The 17818-nt window shown below is 38.3% G+C and overlaps 2 protein-coding genes, 1 long non-coding RNA gene and 1 pseudogene across 5 annotated transcripts; 2 read left to right on the plus strand and 2 right to left on the minus strand.

The window, feature by feature from the left end:
* Positions 1-8912: 8912 nt before the first annotated feature.
* Positions 8913-11088, plus strand: LOC113273671. The gene is made up of 3 exons (XR_003322542.1): positions 8913-9427; positions 10774-10889; positions 11009-11088. It is a non-coding gene; the product is annotated as an uncharacterized LOC113273671 (long non-coding RNA).
* Positions 11089-11360: 272 nt separating this feature from the next.
* LOC113273670 lies at positions 11361-12997 on the plus strand. Of its 3 annotated transcripts, XR_003322541.1 has the most exons (5): positions 11361-11485; positions 12012-12143; positions 12225-12380; positions 12465-12553; positions 12659-12997. XR_003322541.1 is itself a non-coding variant. In XM_026523314.1 (4 exons), the coding sequence occupies exons 2-4, from the start codon at positions 12197-12199 to the stop codon at positions 12752-12754; spliced, it is 369 nt and encodes a 122-aa protein (XP_026379099.1). In that variant the 5' UTR covers positions 11361-11485; positions 12012-12196; the 3' UTR covers positions 12755-12997. The 3 variants fall into 3 exon arrangements, 2 of the variants coding, with proteins under 2 accessions (XP_026379099.1, XP_026379100.1); XM_026523314.1 differs by having other exon boundaries at positions 12012-12380; XM_026523315.1 differs by having other exon boundaries at positions 12012-12380; positions 12468-12553.
* Positions 12998-13681: 684 nt separating this feature from the next.
* On the minus strand, positions 13682-14684 carry LOC113272253 (mitochondrial metalloendopeptidase OMA1-like). The gene is made up of 3 exons (XM_026522124.1): positions 14349-14684; positions 14019-14152; positions 13682-13856 (listed from the first exon to the last, which is right to left on the minus strand). The coding sequence occupies exons 1-3, from the start codon at positions 14682-14684 to the stop codon at positions 13682-13684; spliced, it is 645 nt and encodes a 214-aa protein (XP_026377909.1).
* Positions 14685-15324: 640 nt separating this feature from the next.
* On the minus strand, positions 15325-16418 carry LOC113272254 (annotated as a pseudogene).
* Positions 16419-17818: the final 1400 nt, after the last annotated feature.

The raw sequence follows: 17818 nt of genomic DNA on the forward strand, positions 1-17818 counted from the left end.
TGCTTAACCACTGGGCCAAGCTCGAATTGTTGATATAAATGTACAAAAGAATTATTTTAAAACATATATCCCAACAATCCCCCACTTATATTTTTAAAATCATTGAGCAAGATCGTATAGTTATGTGCATAAGCAAAGGTATCTTTCGATTTTGAACCTTTACATAGTATTAAATTCTCTGAACTCTGTCACAGAGTGAACACAGTCTTTGAACTCTATGGAGAGAACATTACTTAACACACACACAACTATACTAAGAGTAAAGTCTTAAATGCCAGCACATTACGGCCCTGTGCTTATCCCAGTTTCAATGAATGTTCTAGAGAACTGCCCATGTTCTCATAGAAAGCGGCCACACTTTCTCATTCACATAGGTGAGTCTATCAAAGGTACTCCTGTAGCTTGGTACCCCACTCTATACAGAGCTATAGACTTCATTAAGAGTTAAAAAACTCAACCTTAACCCGCTTCAGGATATCATGCCATGGGAAAGGTGCATGATTCTATCTCCATATCATTTGTGAATCGTTATTCCCTTTGAACCTATTTCTAGGTGGGTATCCATCACAAAATGACTCAACTTCTAGTGGGAAAAGTCCCATGCCTTTAGAGGTATATAATACCTTTTCTCTAGCTAATCCTTTCGTCAAAGAATCATCTAGGTTCTCTTTCGACCTAACATGACCCACCCGTACAACACTAGTTGTGAGAAACTCTCTGACTGTGCTGTGCTTTCGACGCATTTGTCGATTCTTACCGTTATAAGAACAGTTCTGTACTTTTGCGATAGCCACGTTACTATCACAATGGACCATAATAGCTGGTATCGGTCTATCCCATACAAGAATTTGAGAAAGTAAGTTTCTCAACCATCCCGCTTCTTCACTAGCTGCTGCTAGTTCTATCAATTCAGACTCCATCATAGATTGAGCCATAATTGTCTGTTTCTTTGACTTCCAAGACACAACGCTACCAGCAATATTAAACAAATATCCACCAGTGGCTTTGGAGTCATCTGAAAGAGAGTTCCAATCAGCATCGCAATATCCTTCAAGGACTGCAGGAAACCTCTTATAGTGTAATCCTAGGTTAACGGTCGCATTACCCTCTCAACTGCATTCCAGTGTTCCAAACCAGGACAACTGGTAAACCTGCATAAAACCCCCACTGCATACGCAATGCCTGGTCTGGTACAATCAGTTGCATAACGAAGACTACCAATTATACCAACGCTATCACCTGTATTCTTAAACAGTTTAACACTAGCATCAAAAGGAGTGCTCACAAGTTTACAATAAAAATAGTTGTACTTCTTTAAAATCTTTTCAATATAATGAGACTGATCCAAAGAAATGCCATCATTAGTTCTAGTAATCTTAATTCCCAGAATTACACTAGCTTCACCCAAATCTTTCATTTCAAAATTAGACTTAAGCATATTCTTAGTTTCTTCAACCACAGACAAGTTTGAACCAAAAATCAGCAAATCATCCACATACAAACAAATCATGATGCATGCATTGTTTTCAAACTTATAGTATATGCGTTTGTCAATTTTATTAATTCTGAAACCATGTGAAATCATCAAGTTATTAAATTTTTCATGCCATTGCTTAAGAGCTTGTTTCAGACCATACAGTGACTTATCTAACTTACACACTTTATGTTCTTGACCAGGAACAACAAAACCTTCAGGTTGTTCCATGTAAATTTCTTCTTCTAATTCACCATTCAAAAAAGCTGTTTTAACATCCATTTGATGAACAAAAAGATTATGCACATCATCAACAACAATCAAAGCACGAATAGAAGTCAATCTTGTAACAGGAGAATAAGCATCAAAGAAATCTACATCTTCTCTTTGTCTAAATCCTTTAGCTACCAACCTATCTTTGTGTTTGTCTACTGAACCATCAGGGTTCAACTTCCTTTTAAGTACCCATTTACAACCTATTCCTTTGCAACCAGGGGGTAAATCTGCTAGGTGCCAAGTTCCATTTAGATTATGGGAGTCCATTTCATTATCTATGGATTCTTGCCAAAAACCGGATTCAGGAGAGTTAAGTGCCTCTTGATGACTATAAAGGTCTTCCTCTAGGGTATAGACTTCAAAGTCAGAACCCTAGTCTTTCGCAATCCTAGACCTTTTGCTACACCTAGGTTCAATTTCCGCGTCTCTAGTTTCTGCAGTTCTAGGTTCTTCTATTCTAAGTTCATAACTTGTACTAGGTAGAGAACCCCCACCATTTCTAGATTTAAAAGGAAATCTATCTTCAAAGAAATCAGCATCAATAGATTCAATAATAATTTTATTATTCAGATCAAAAAATCTATAAGCTTTACTGTTTTGAGCATACCCAACAAAAACACATTCATAAGCTTTATTAGATAGCTTTGATCTTTTAGGATCAGGAATACGAGCATAAGCCAAACAACCCCATACTTTAAAATAAGATATATTTGGGTTTCTGTTTTTCCAAAGTTCATACGGTGAAATTTTAGTTTTTGAATTTGTAACACGATTCAAAACATAACAAACAGTCAACAAAATTTCTCCCCACCAATGAGGGGCAGCACCAGAACTCAGTAACATGCAGTCACAAGAGTAGTAAAAGTACGATTCTTTCTTTCAGCTTTTCCATTCATTTCAGGATTATAAGGAGCAGTTTTTTCATGTATAATTCCAGAAGATTCATATATTTCAGTGAATGGTTTAGAATCATATTCAGTTCCTCTATCACTACGAAATCTCTTAATTTTCCTACCAAATTGATTTTCAACTTCAGCAATAAAAACCTTAAATTTTTCAATAACTTCATTCTTATGACTTAGCAAGTAAACATAGGTATAATTAGAATAATCATCAATAAAAGTCATGACATATCTTTTTCCATTTCTAGTTAGTATGCCTTCATATTCACACAAATCAGAATGCACCAACTCTAAAGGCTCGGATTCTATAACAACAGATTTATGGGAACTCTTGGTTATTTTTGCTTGACTACAAGATTCACACTTTCCAAAATCATGCATGGATATTTTTGGAATAAGACCTTGCTTGCTCATGGTATCTACTAATCTACTGTTCACATGACAAAGTCTAGCATGCCAAACATTAAAAGTACACACCATATAAGAAGAAGATGCAATTTTATTCATTTCAACATTAAGCTTAAACATTCCATCAGCAGCATAACCTTTTTCTACAAACACTCTATTTTTAGTAATTGTGTAAACATCAGATCCAATAGTTTGATACAACCCAACCTTGTTGAGAAGATAGCCGGAAACAAGATTCTTTCTCATTTCTGGAGTGTGGAGGACATCTTTTAGCATAATTGTCTTCCCAGAAGTAAACTTCAGTTCTACCGTACCAGAACCTTTCACAATAGTGGTATGAGAGTCTCCCAACATCACTTTCTTATCCTTGATTTCTGCATAGCTCTTAAATAGGGACCTATCAAAACAACAATGGCGCGAAGCACCACTGTCTATCCACCACCCATCGGTTCCACCAACCATGTGAATCTCTGGATCAGAAACCATGGCAATTATAACGCTTTCATCAGCATTATCTTGAGCGTTATTCTTTCCATTGTTATTCCTGCAATCACTAGCCATGTGGTTTGGTTTACCGCAGGCATAACAAAGGAACTCAGAATCAGAATTCTGAAATTTCCTTGATGGGCGTGGGTTCTTGTTTTGATTAGGTTTTCCTTTCCTTTGGTTCTGGTCAGGTTTCATCGGTTTTTTCTTAGGTTTCAAACTCGGTTGAGTCTGATTCTTATTGTTGGAAATGATAAGAATCTCTTCCTTTTTGTCTTGTTTCCGTGCTTCCTCTTCAACCCTGAGATTAACAATCAAACTTTCAAGAGAAAATTCCTTAGTTTTATGACGCAAAGCATTACGAAAATCTTTCCAAGATGGGGGTAATTTATCAATCAGTACAGATACTTGAAATTGTTCATCAGTTTTCATACCTTCAGTCATAATTTCATGAGCTATTTTCTGAAGTTCATGAGCCTGAGCAACGAGTGGTTTTTCATCCACCATTTGATATCTCAGGTAGCGACTTACAACATATTTCTTCGATCCGGCTTCTTCGGTGTCGTATTTTTTCTGTAAGGAATCCCACACATCTTTAGCAGTATCAAATGTGCAGTTGTATTCATATAGATCGCCAGACAAAGCATTCAAAATATAGTTTTTGCAACCAAAATCATTATCAATCCATTTTTCATAGGCTTTTTGTTTTTCTTCAGCAGTTTGGGTCACAACAGGTTCTTCGGTTGGTTGAGGAGTTGCACTTGTTGCGGCTGGAGTTGTTTTCTTCGCAGCTTCTTCATCTTGTGGATTAGCTGGTTTGATGGAGGTCACCATCATGTGTAACTTCATCAGTTTGAGGTAGAAAAACAACTTTAGCTTCCATCTTCTGAAATGAAGTCCTTCAAACTTGAACAACTTGTTGATATCAGCAACGGTTTTCTTTCAGATTCCATGGCAGCAGGATTCGTCCTAAAATTGTTGGAACAGTTGCTGATTTCACACCTGCAAAACAAAGATTAGAACACAAAACAAAGTGACGGCTGAGTCACGACCAGGTCGCTCTCTTTAGGACGTTTCGTGGCTCTGCCTTGAATTTTGTGCAAGCAGTTCTTTCTCCGTCACAACGCCCCCAGGATAAAACAACCGAGAAAAACTCTCTTTCGATCTCTCATGCACACAATGAGATATCGATCACTTCTACTCTCTCTATTCTTGCTCAGTATTTTTGGTCTCTTGATTCTTAGAAAACAATCGTGTAAAACTTATGTTTTCTTTCTGTTCTCAAAACTGTTTTTATAACCAGGCAGTCAATGCAAATTAATGGAGAATAGATTGGATTAATTGCTACAGTTAAAATTCCATTCGAAACAGTCAAAAAACGGGCAAATAAATCATGCCATAATTCATGCAATTAAAACATAATTAAGTGCAGTAAAAACAGTTTGAAAAAATCTTTTAAAAACAGCAAAAAATACTTTCCAAATTCAAGAGACCTCTCAAGACCCCGCTCCCGGAATAATATAATATATATAAATATATATATACAATAAGTAGGGTGAGGGATTCGATCCTGAGACCTAACCCTCCGGGCCCAAAATACTTAACCACTGGGCCAAGCTCGAATTATTGATATAAATGTACAAAAGCTTTCCTAATATCCAACTTCAGTGCAATTTTTGGTTTTTTCGATGGTGGTGTTATTCTGATATGATGGAATAACTCAGTGGCAATCACAATATTATCATGGATGACCCGGTTTGGTACAAATACACTTGGTATGGTCTAATCATGAATTGCAATAAAGGTCTAATTCTATCGACTAGAATTTTGGCTATGATCTTATAAGTCACACCACAAAGTCCAATGGGTCTAAAGTCATTTGGTTTAATAGGGTTTTGGTTTTTTGGGATCAAGGTAATGTGTGTATGATTAATGGGGTGTTCAAGGGTGCTATGGGTAAAGAAATGGTGAATCATGGTAATAACTTGGGTTTTGATTGATGGCCAATAGACAGTGTAAAACTTACTTGTAAACCCATCTGGACCCGACACTTTTTCCGATCCAATTGATTTGAGTGCTTTTTCAATTTCCATTGTCGTAACGGGTTGAGTCAGACTTTGGCATTGTGTTGGGGATAATCTGTTAGAGATACAATGAAACAAAGTATGATCAATTGTTATTGGAGGACCAACATATTGTTTGGTGTAGGAAGCTAGAATCATCCTCCTAATTGCCGTTGGCTCCGTTATCCACACTCCTTGTTCATTGCGTAGCTGCGAGATATGGTTGATACGTCGGTGGATTGTCGCCTTAGTGTGAAAAAAGGTAGTATTGAGGTCACCCTCCCGTAGCCACAAAATTCTTGATCTTTTCTTCCAACAAACCTCATAGCAGTTGGATAGCATAAAGTGTGTATGTCGGAGATCTTGTTGATGTTGCAACAAAAAATGTTGTTCTGGGCCGGTTAAGGCGACACAATTTTCTTGGGCCTGCTGGATTCCATGTTCTACTTGTTTGATGAGAGATGGTAGATGCCCAAAAGTAGTTTTGCTCCATCCTATCAAGGCATTTGCCGTATCATCCATCTTTTGGAGGAGATTGGTAGGTGGATACGCAAAGTAAGACCGATTCCAAGCCTGAAGAACCACTTCTTTCATCTGTGGGTGTAGGAACCAAAGATGCTCTATCCTGAAATTCTTTGCCCGCGGTTGTTTGAAGTGTTTCTCTCTCAGTAGTATATGTGCCTGGTCTAACGCAATTCTTGGAAGATGTTGGATAGTCATCCGAGGGTATAGGTCGAGACACACCTGATTACTTAGTCCACGGTCTAGCCTCTCCATGATGTTATTTTAAGCCAATTGGTTGTTGATCCAAGTATACGAATCTCCCTGAAATCCCAAGTTGATAAGCCCATTTGTGTCAATGATCTCTTTGAATAGGTGTGCCTGGTTGTTTCCTATAGGTCTCCCTCATTTTTTGTCCATTTGGTTAAGGACTTCGTTAAAGTCTCCCATCAGTAGCCATGGCAGGGTATGTTGAGGGATGATCGAGTTAAAGTCTTTCCACAAATCCCATCTTGCTTGCGGTTGAGGTGGGCCGTAGATACCCGTGAACATACAATGTTGTGATGAGCTTGTTGGCACAATTTAACTATGAATTAAACTTTGTTTAGACACTAGGATCGTCACAGTAAGGGTGGAGTTCCAGAACAAACATAATCCACCATTACTACCATTACAAGAAATAGTGAAACTCTTATCATATCCTAACAAGGTTTGCAAAAAATAAATATGAGATGCAGAAGATAAGGTTTCTGACATAAATATGAGACTCGGACTAAACTTGCGAATATACTCCCGCAATCTTTGAATTGTCAAGGTGTTACTAGAACCTTGACAATTCCATGCTAAGTAATTCATAATGATGGTGAGTGTTGGTCCGGGCCAACAACTCGCAGAGGGGTACATTTGCTATGATTTCAGTCTCGTCATCATGATATAGATGTCATGCCGGGGTGGTAGAGGAATTTGGTATGGATGGTGGTGCAGTTTCTTGTTGAAACTCATGTTGTGGTACGATTGTTGCAACGGGGTTCTGGTGTGCAGCTCTGCCGACATACATGGTGGATCTTGGTTTCCTGTTCCACTGTGTAGGTATCTCGAACTGTGGTGTTGGTGGCTTGTGAGATTCATTCCTTAGATCTGAGAGGGACTTGAACTGGTTCTGGCCCACTAGGCGGTGGAGTAGTCACTGGGCCCACATTCCTGAAGTGGTAATTCGGCTTCAGGTGGTAGTATGGTCTTGGACCCATATCCGAAGTCTCCTGACCCATTTTTGCCGCCTCAGTAACAGCGTCGAAAACAGGTATTCCAAACTTGACCAGGCCTCTAAAATGGATTTGGGTTGGTGGGTGCTGGGTCGTTTGTCCTTTCTGGGATTTGGTGATGAGAATGTCAGTAGGAACATTCTTTCGTCCTGCAGGTTCCTCTGAGCGAGCTGCATGGATAAAAGGTTCATGTACCAGAGTCTCAACAACTTTTCCTTTGTCAGATTTTCCCCTGTGCTTGGTGTCAGAGATGCAGTACCCTTAGCCGTCGGGTTTTGTAGAACTGGGTCCAGGTGAGTCCTTGCTGAGTCATTTCATGTGCTAGGCGTCTCGGTATCGGTTGTGCCATTGGTTGTACTGGTGTTTTTGGATGAGGTGGTGGTGGTTGCATTGGTAGCTGAGATGGTGGAAGTTGAGAGAGGTTTTGCTTTACCCCTTGGTTTGTTGAGCAGGATTGTTTGGTTGAGGAGGAAGCCATAGGTTGAGGGGAGGTGGAGGAAGTGGTGGGGGTATTAGGGTTTTTTGGATGAGGGTTTTGGGCTTTCATTCTACTGTTTAGGCGTTGATATGGAAACTCTGGGAACTCCTCGTCTTGGAGAGCGTGGTCCATGCTCAAGAACTTGGTGCATTCTTTAGCAATATGTCCAATAAAGCCGCATCTGTAACAGATCATTGGTAGAAACTCATAAGCATATTGTACCCAGGTTGCACCATTAGCATCCAGTAACACTCCAGGTAGAAAAGGTTTCTTCAAGTCCATCTTAATCTTAGCTCGTGGGGGTGTAGAGTTTACATCAACATCTAGTACAGTTCTGTATTCTTCAAATAATACCACCTGGTCAGTGATAATCCATGGTTCATGGGCCAAGATGGTTTTCTTGTCACTTTCACGGGTCATGATAACCTTGAGCGCCTCCGAGTTAGGAATCGTATCCACTTGGGTGATGGTGATGGAATGCCATTGCTGTTTCAGGGCATGACACAATCCCGATTTGCTGAACTTTCCAGATAGTACCAAAGCTGCCAGATAACGACTTTGGTGGTTTTGCATTAGGTCTTGCATCCTCGCAATGAGCTGGTAAAGGACTGTATCTTTGTGTTGGGATTGATGTGGACGTTGTAAAGTAGATGATGATGGTTGAATGGGTTGATGTTGATGCTGGGTGGATGAATCAATCCCTTTTTGGAGATTCTGTTCTAGAAGGTGTTGATGATTAATATCTTTCTGTAAAAATGGTGTTGATGGGAGTAAAGTATCTGCTAGGAAAGAAGATGTCTATGAGATCGAAGAAGTGGTGGTGTTTTTTATGGGGGAAGCATGGGGAAGAGGAGTGATAAAAGGAGTGATGATTACCTTTTCTCGTAAGAAGAGAAATAACTAGGAAGCCGTGTTTCTTTTCAGGCGTGGATTGCATGGGTGGCAGAGGTGATGATGGCGGAGGAGGATGTGGTGGCTGTCTCTGGTTGGGTAGTTGTTGCGGTTGGTGTTTCTCAATTGGACACAAATAAACAAAGGAGAAAAAACAGGAAGGAGGGGGAATCGATGAGAACCAAAGGTTGGAGGACAAAATCCCAAAAACTCGAGCTCAATAATTTGCTTGTAAAATTAGAACACAGAATGATTTAGTAGCATCAACTTGGTGTGATGAACATTAATTCCTATATCACATTGCTGTTCCTCAAGAACAAACTGTATGAGTGATGTGCGAATTTTGAACCTTGACTTTAGTCAAACTCTGGCGGCCCATTTTGGCAAACCGCTTATTATTGCGTGAAGAGTTTGGGATAAATTGTACAATGTTCATTCAAGTCTTTGAGGGTGGTAGGAAAAACATGATTAAATTCAAAAACCAGGGTTTCTTTTTAGCTATCTATCTATCAGAGAGACAACCACAGAGAGAAAGAGGAGGGTAAAATTATCTAGGGTTTTTGAAGTGAAAGTTTAGGGATTTTGTTTGTTTGATGAGATGGAGAACAAACTTGTTGAACCAGCAGTTGAAAGGAAAAGCATCATTTCTTCAAGATCTACATGAAGAAGAAGAAAACAGAAGATTGGTATAGTATAATCATCCTATTCTCATTTCCTTCATTTATTTTCTGGTTTTTGAATTTCATAGTAGATTTGTATGATTTCTTTGACACATTTTGTTTCTGGGGCTAAAAATGTTCTATTAAGTTTCTTTTTATGTAGCTTAAATGTTTGATATGTTCTTAGTTCTATGAAGTTGGATGATGTATTTCTCTCTGTGATGATGATTTTCCATGCTTCATTAATCATCTTGTGTTGCTTCATCCTTGCTTAGAAGATATGTTACCAACACCCTTTTGAGACCCACATAGTGATGCATTTTTTAACTTTATAAACTGTAAGATATGTGGTTAGTAAAGCTAATGATACTTTCGTTAGTTTGTTGCTAGTGTTCTGCTCTTGATGTTTACACTGATTATATTAGTACCATTGCTTCTTGGATGGTTGTTAGCGAACATAAAGATCAGTTTGTTAGTTGACTGTATAACATATCTTGTTTGATTTCTTCATCCAATAATTTAAAGACTATGATTTGTTGTGCACGAAGTTTTTAATTTTCTATTGCATCAAATAAATATTGAACTATGAGAGTAGGAGACTAGAGAGATTTGAGAGGGTTAGTGATACCAGTTTTACAGAGAGTGCAGCTTAAGAGAGGGGCGGATATGGATTTGTTGTTCATCAAGGGCTTGGTCCAGAAACTAACCATTGTCAATGACAAGATTTTTAAACCATTTGAGAGGAAACTGATAGCTTTTTTTAGACAGATTGCAGCTTACAGAATGGGGGGATGTGGATTTGTTTTATGTAAAGGGCTTGGTCCAGAAACTAACCATTGTCAATGGCAAAAATTTTCGACTATTCAAGGTCATGTGATTGCCTAGAGGTCTTTCTGGTGGTCAAAATTTATTTGTGGTTTATGGATATAAAAATCTTAGCTTGCTTCACTTAGCAAAATCTGCTTAACAAACCATTTTTGGGCCTGAAAAGAGCTAGAGCACATTTACTGTGAGAAGTTGGATAAATCAGATTATTTTCTAAATCTTGAGACATATTAACCCCAGTTTAAGGCAAGCATTAGTGTCAAACACATTCCAATAGACTTGTGAGAACTGATAGTTACCGTTATGGATCATGAGGCAAACACCTCCACGTTTACCCAGAAATTTCACATCTATAAGACTCTATGATTGCTTCTTGGACTCAACTTAGAACCTAATCCCCAATTTATGTTTACTGCATTGTAACTTTTTAATGGAATATATTGCCTCATGTTTATCACCATTGGTTGTTACCTGCTATCTCCTGTAAGTTTGTCTAGTGACCCTCATCTTGTTTAATTTTTATTCATGTTTCTATATTTGGTTTCCAGGTCTTCTTCTCTTTGGTCCACCTGGTAATGGGAAGACCATGCTTGATAAAGCTGTTGCATCGGGGTCCGCAGCTACGTTTTTTAATGTTTCTGCATCCTCTCTAATATCGAAGTGGGTGTGTGTTTACTTCAAACTCTTCTCTGTTAAGCTTTAACAGTGAGAACTGGTGTCATCTTATTTCCTTTAGTACGTAAATCAGCAAGTGATCTTAAAAGTCCACTTTTGCTGGAACAGGTTGGAGAAGCTGAAAAGCTTGTTCGCACTCTTTTCGAGGTTGCGATTTCAAGGCAGCCTTCTGTATCTTCATGGATGAGGCATGTTGCTGAATCTGTAAAATATTTTGAAGTCCCGCGTCTTTGTCCTTAGATATACTCCATAGGCTCGTATTATTTGCTTATTCGCTAAAGCATAATCATCTATTCAGCAGTGATGAAAATCTACATTCCTGAGAACTTTTAACATCTCTTGCATCTATACGTTTTATTTCCACAGATACATCAATGATCTTTTTTGGTTTTGTTCAACAAGATTGGCTAATCAGATTCCACAAATACATCATTGATCTTCTCTTATTATGTTGTGCTACAGATTGATAGCTTTATGTCAACAAGATTGGCTAATGAGAATGATGCAAATAGAAGTTAAAGTTGGAATTCTTAATCCAGTTTGATGGAGTGACCTCTAATTCTGATGATCTTGTGATCGTAATTGGTAAGCTAGCCTATATGATACTTTTCATTACTAGTGTAGTACTCATACTGCTGTTTACAGCTTAACTCTCCTTGAAGCCATGCTTAGTTGAGGGCTCAGAAACGGGGCCTTAACCTCATTTTATCTGGAGGAACATTGAATTAATACTCAAAACTTAAAAGTGATGGTTCAAAATAGATAATGCTCTGTTTTCCATGATTTTGACACTACAGTCAATTTCAACATATCGGTCTCCTTGAGCGTCTCTCCCAACCAAGAAGTTTTTCAGAATCCTCTTATAATGACATATACTGGGTTAGGACTTCAAATATTCTTAGGCTTTGAGTTTGACTACACCATTAAGGTTGGGAGCATATATTCTTTTCCAGGATGTAAAAGAAACACCATTCACATGCTTCCATGTCTCACTTTGGTTCATAGCCAGAGATGCATTGTCTGATCTTCTTTTGTGCTCAATTTCATCATTTCACATTCTGTTAATCAGATTTAACAAAAATCCATCTAAGGTGTCTTTATGTTTTTGCAGGTGCAACCAATAAGCCACAAAAATTAGATGATGCTGTCTTCGCAGACTGGTTAGGAAGCAACTATTATATTTATCCATACGTGTTCGGTGCAGGCTGGAAAGACTTTGCCATCGACAACAAGCTGAAAATTGGTGACTATGTGATATTTTAACTCATTGATAGACTTCCAGAGGCAACATTTGTAATGAACTTTCATATCTACCAAATTCCAGTTTCTGTTCCTTCGCCAGTTCCTGCAAAAGAAAGTAATGGACCACCAGAAGAATGTTTCACTCGTGTACCGTCTTCTCCGCTTGCACAAGAAAGAAAGAGACGTGGAAGGCCATGTGAAAATTCGACGATAAAAAAGGGAGGTTCTGATAATCACGGTAAGAAAGATTGGTTGCATTCACCTCATATTAATATCATATTGATTATATTTGTGTTAAATTTTCCATCGATGCTTTCTTCAGCAGGAGCATCTCCGAGGGAAGTCATGTCGTTTAGTTCTCCGTTTCCTTTTTTTTGGACCTGTGTGAAGCACTTCAATGATATTCGTCTGGTGAGTTGATAATATTTGTTTGCCGATAAATGCTTTGTGACCATATATTTATGAACATAAAAATAACTACTATTGGTAAACAAATCATTACGTTTTCCTTTACAGACTATACCAATTAAATTTGCAAGAGAACATCTTCCAGCTAAGGTAACATATCCAAAAAGTGGGGAAGAAAAAAATCATTGTCTTGCTACAAAATGAGGAAGGCTGCAGTTGGGAGCTTCGTGTCTTAGGAAATGTAAGTCAATACATTTTCAGTGAAGGCCTGAAAAAGTTTGCCACCAGACAACAACCCGAAAATTGTCGATTATGTGATTTTTGAACTCATTGATACACTTCCAGATGCAAAGCTTGTAATGAACTTCATATCCATGACTTGTAGTTGATGATGATTCAGATGAAGAATAAAGCTGCCATTCAGGGTGTCATTCATTAGAACTTCCATTTTGATTTTTATCTGAAATATGTAATACCGATTAATCATATTTTCTTAGGCACTACTCATACAAGTTAATATGCAGCTACTTGCAAGATAGCTCATAGCTGGCACTGGCACTCTTGCAGTATTCTATATTGGGCCTTATTTAATGGGCCCCAAGTGAAAATGCCATAACTGATTACTCATGTAATAATCAGCTAATCATGACGATGGTTACAGTGAAAATGCCATAACCGTGTGTGAAGTTCTTCTTGATAACTTCCAAACTAAACCTCTCTCCTTCCAGCCTAATGCATGTCCTTAATCCCAAAGGGCTAGAGAGTTGAAGCACATGCCTATCAGGCCTAAATTCTCCTGTTTTGTGTGAAGTCCTACAGACAAGAGTCTTCATTACCATTCCAATCTCAGTCTTTTGATCTCTCGAGAGATTGCAATTCTTTGTACATGGGAGCTGAAATCAGTTAACCATGCATATGATTATCACTTGCGCATCAAACGTGAATGTTGGCACTTTATGTTTCCTCCAAATCCCGTTCTCCGCAACAAAGCATAACACAACATACAATAGTAATGCACAAGGAAACACTATCCCAAAAGCCACGGTAAAACCAAACTTGTCTTTCGATACCCCTGCATGAATTTAATTCTTTGTATATGCAAAGGGCTTCTTCCATAACTTTGTCTTGGGATCACAATTGTGCTCTCTTCTTTCCAGATGGATGTGTGTAGAGATAATCTTCTAACAATGATCCCCCACTATTCCCAAGCTCCCAAAGCTTCTCATACCCTTTGGGTGCACCCCGAAGATCGTATCCAGCGGAGGCAAGTAAGAGTAGTCCAATATAATCTGCCTCCTTTTCCATCCTAATTAAAAAAGAACACACGATGAGTTAAATACCTCCACCGGCAAGAAACATAAGCACTCGCAAAAGATCAGTGTCCGACTTTAAGTAAATGAAACGCTAACTAGCTAGCAGCATGTAAACCTCTATTGATAACTTATTTTTGTAAACATAAAGGGAATACCTTTGAGAGAAAGGCAGATCGAGGAGATAATTATCTAGTTCATTTAGATTAGTCATCAGGTCAGCCAACAGAATGCGAAGAGTCATTTTCAGAATTTGAAACACATATTGATCGAGTAGATTTCTACTCCATGTCTTGCCACAACATGTCCAACCTGATATCAAATATCATATCACCCGTATATTAGCAAACATCATGGAAAAAGAAAAAAAGCTGCACAACCGAAAACGGCATGCTATGTCGTATACTGTTCTTTTTTTTTTCCCCTAAGAAGCTAGTTTGCTGAAATACAAACTATATTAAGAATTCTAAGAAGAAGAAAATCAATACCTCATGTCCAATTATTGTAGCTATCTCAGCATCCGTTCTAAGAACATTAAGCAAACCAGTGAAAACAACTATTTTTCCACCAGACGAAAAAAATGCATCAACAATTGGATCATCAACAACCAAAATCTCCCAATTTAATCCTTCCAAATGATAAGTAGCAACTTTACTACTACTACGTCTTTCTTGAACCCCTTTGTCGTCATCATGAACTTCGCTGTGGTGATGCTCATATTTTAGTTCCCTTTGTGAAGCTTCAATTATATCTTTGGCTATTAATCTAACCCTGACACTTTCTGGATGTGTTTCCGGAAGAATTTTCCCTTTAAAAGTTTTCATTGCATGATTAAAAGCGAATTCTCCACTTTTTCTCTCCAAGTGTTTTGATAAAAAAACTAAATGGTCTTTCTGATCCCCATGCAGTAATAAAAACGCTAACAATAACCAAAACTATAAGGGTAATTAATACAGAGTGCATTTTTTGGAGCCTGCAAAATTCGATTTTGGCACGATCCATGGTAAAATCTACATGCACCGTAATTTTGTTTTCTAAATGCGCGATAAGAATTTGCAACTGTAAAGCCCTCCTGATATTCAACCAAGAAACATATAACTGGTCATACTCAGAAACTTGATTTCTTTGTCATGTAAGAAAATCTATATATAAACTTCTTCTGGAAACAAAAAGGAAACTTAAAAAAAAAAAAAAAAAAAAAAAAAATACGGACCAAGAACCACAACCAAAAGCACACACCAATGCCCAAGACTGTTTGTTCCCACAGGACCGGACCGGCTAATGACTCATTGCACCCTAACAGGTGAACGAATTTCAGAATCAAAAGAAAACAACAAAAGATTGATTGATTTATACTAAGATGCATCGAATCATGAGAGTAAATAACAAAAGACCACTCAACTCAAAGCATGTAAACAAACAACAATTTTTTTTTTTATTACTTGTGGTATGTGTTTAAATAATTCAACAGGAACTTCTAATCAAACTAGGAAGTAAGTGTTCAACTTCTTCTTCACCATCCGGAAGCTGTGAAGCCTGTGTCTTTATTGCTTCAACGTCGAAATTCCAACCGCTGAACCCTTTTTTGTATCGTCCTGTTTCTCCCCTTTCCACTTCTGCCAGTTTCTTTTGTATAACCACGAATTCTTTTATCTTCGATTCTTTAGCGGAATTCGCCAGACTAGGTAGCTCCTTCAGCAGCGTACGTGTAAGGTACTCACTGGAACGAGCTTTCTTGAAGAAGGGATGCTTTAATAACTCTTGTGCTGATAGACGCTTATGAAGGTCTTTCACCAAGCACTTCTCGATCATTTTTCGGAAAGACTTTGAGAATTTATTGTCCCTTCCATAATCAAGACCAGGCGGTTTACATCTTAAAATCTCCATAAGAACCTTCATCGGAGGAAATTCAGACAAAGGGGCATGCCCATGAGCAAGTTCCAATGCTGTTATACCAAGAGACCAGATGTCAGCCTTAAAGTCGTATTCCTTTCCCTCCAGAACCTCAGGTGCTATCCAGCATGGTGTTCCCGTAAAAGTCTTTCTTCCATGTAGCCTCTTCCCCTCATCAAAAAGGCTTGCAGAAGCACCAAAATCGCAAAGCTTTATCGCACCACGTGAATCCATTAAAATTTCCCTGCTTTCACATCTCTATGTATGTCCCCATGTTGGTGTATGTTCACTAATCCTTTCAAAACTTCACGTAAAATCGTAGCGATCACAGCCTCTTCGAATCCATCTGGAAAAGCTGACTTCATGATATGCAGACATGAACCAGCAGACATGAATGGCATCACAACCCACAGATAGTGATCTGTAACGAAAGAACAGTGCGCCTTCAAGAGATTTGGCTGATCCATCAGAGTCATGGTCTGTGCTTCATGAGCGATTTTACACAATTCAGTGTTCTCCTTTTCGAAATCCAACACTTTGATTGCAACAGTTTCTTGTGTCGGAATACAAACAGCACAATAAATTGTTGCAGTAGCTCCGCTACCTATTTCTTCAAACAGATTATAATGCTCAGCTCCTAAAGGGTATTTCTGCTGCTTTTCCATCTTACTTTCTTGAGTTTTTCTCAGAGTTCTTCTCTTCTGTTTTCTTGAAAGATCTCTCTGGAAACTTATGAGTAGCTAATGTTATTAATACTCTACACGGAACCCTTACGAGTAGCTAGTGTTATTCTCTATACGGAACCCTGACACAATATTTATAGAGGAAACTATGCCGCCTCATAAAAACTTACTTAGACGAGAACTCTAATTTCATTGGCTAGCTTGGCCTAAGCAGTTATACGGCGGCCGAAACCTATTTCCAATCAACAACCGAAAAGGAGTTATTATTTGTTGGAAAATTGACACTAAAACAGGACGAAGAAAAGAATGTTGTCTTCTAGGTTCAAGGCTCTAAAATTAGATTCTTTTCGACAATTATTCGACCCTTCCCAACTGAATTGACGAGTACAAATAGGTCAATGAATATTGCCGTCAGGATACTTGAAGCCCTACAACAATGTTAGATTCAAAGCTTGTACAACCTTGACCTAACCAAGAACAACACAGGTTTTGATTCTGATGATGCTTGTTAGAGAGAAAACAAAGAGAGTTTTTGATGTATTTTGAATGGAAAACAAATACGCAATTTATAGAGAGTTTAGCATCTGTTGAAGATGACTCTTCATCTCCAACAAGCATCCTTTCAGTGCGAATAGACATATCTTCCAACAATGGTGTGTTTTTGGAAAAACGATATATATGTTCAGTTTTTCTAACTGTCATTAGAAACCTAAAACAGAAAAATTCCTACGAGACGCTGTCTCGCACTCTGCTAGGGGGCGCTGCCGAAAACTCTATATAGCGTCTAGAAATTAAGGGTTTGTTGAAAATATCCAACATTCTCCCCTTATTTTCAAAAACCAAAACAAAGCATAAATTGTTTTTGAAATTGGAGTGGCTGCATCACTCAAGTGACTGCCTACGTACCCGAGTGGGATCAAGCCAACGTAGTTCAAGCTAAGTAGAGACAAAGCATCATTGTTGGAACCAATACATAAATGATAGGTACCTTTTGGGTTTGAACCTTCACTTGGTGTAAGATATTCAAAGCTTTATCGAGGTCCCATGGTGAATTTAATCTTGAACCAAGTACCGCTTGTGATAAAACCATAACCTCCACACATATTGATTTCCGATAGTAGTGTGTTCTATAGCTCGCACATTAATGGCCCTGTGCTTTCTCCTGGATTCATGAGTCCTTTTATGAGAACGATCTTATTCTCATAGGAAACTCCATATACTCATATAGGTAAGCCTCGAAGGTGTTTCTGCGAGACACCTTGTGGTAAAAGTTATTAAGGATTTTCATCCATCCCTAAGATCATGCAGAATCACTACACTAGAAGGACAATGGGAAGTTTTAGTTTAGTATACCATAACCACTTCAATAACTTGTTAGTACC

Source organism: Papaver somniferum, chromosome 4 (genome assembly GCF_003573695.1).
Source record: "Papaver somniferum cultivar HN1 chromosome 4, ASM357369v1, whole genome shotgun sequence".
NCBI classification, from domain to species: domain Eukaryota; kingdom Viridiplantae; phylum Streptophyta; class Magnoliopsida; order Ranunculales; family Papaveraceae; genus Papaver; species Papaver somniferum.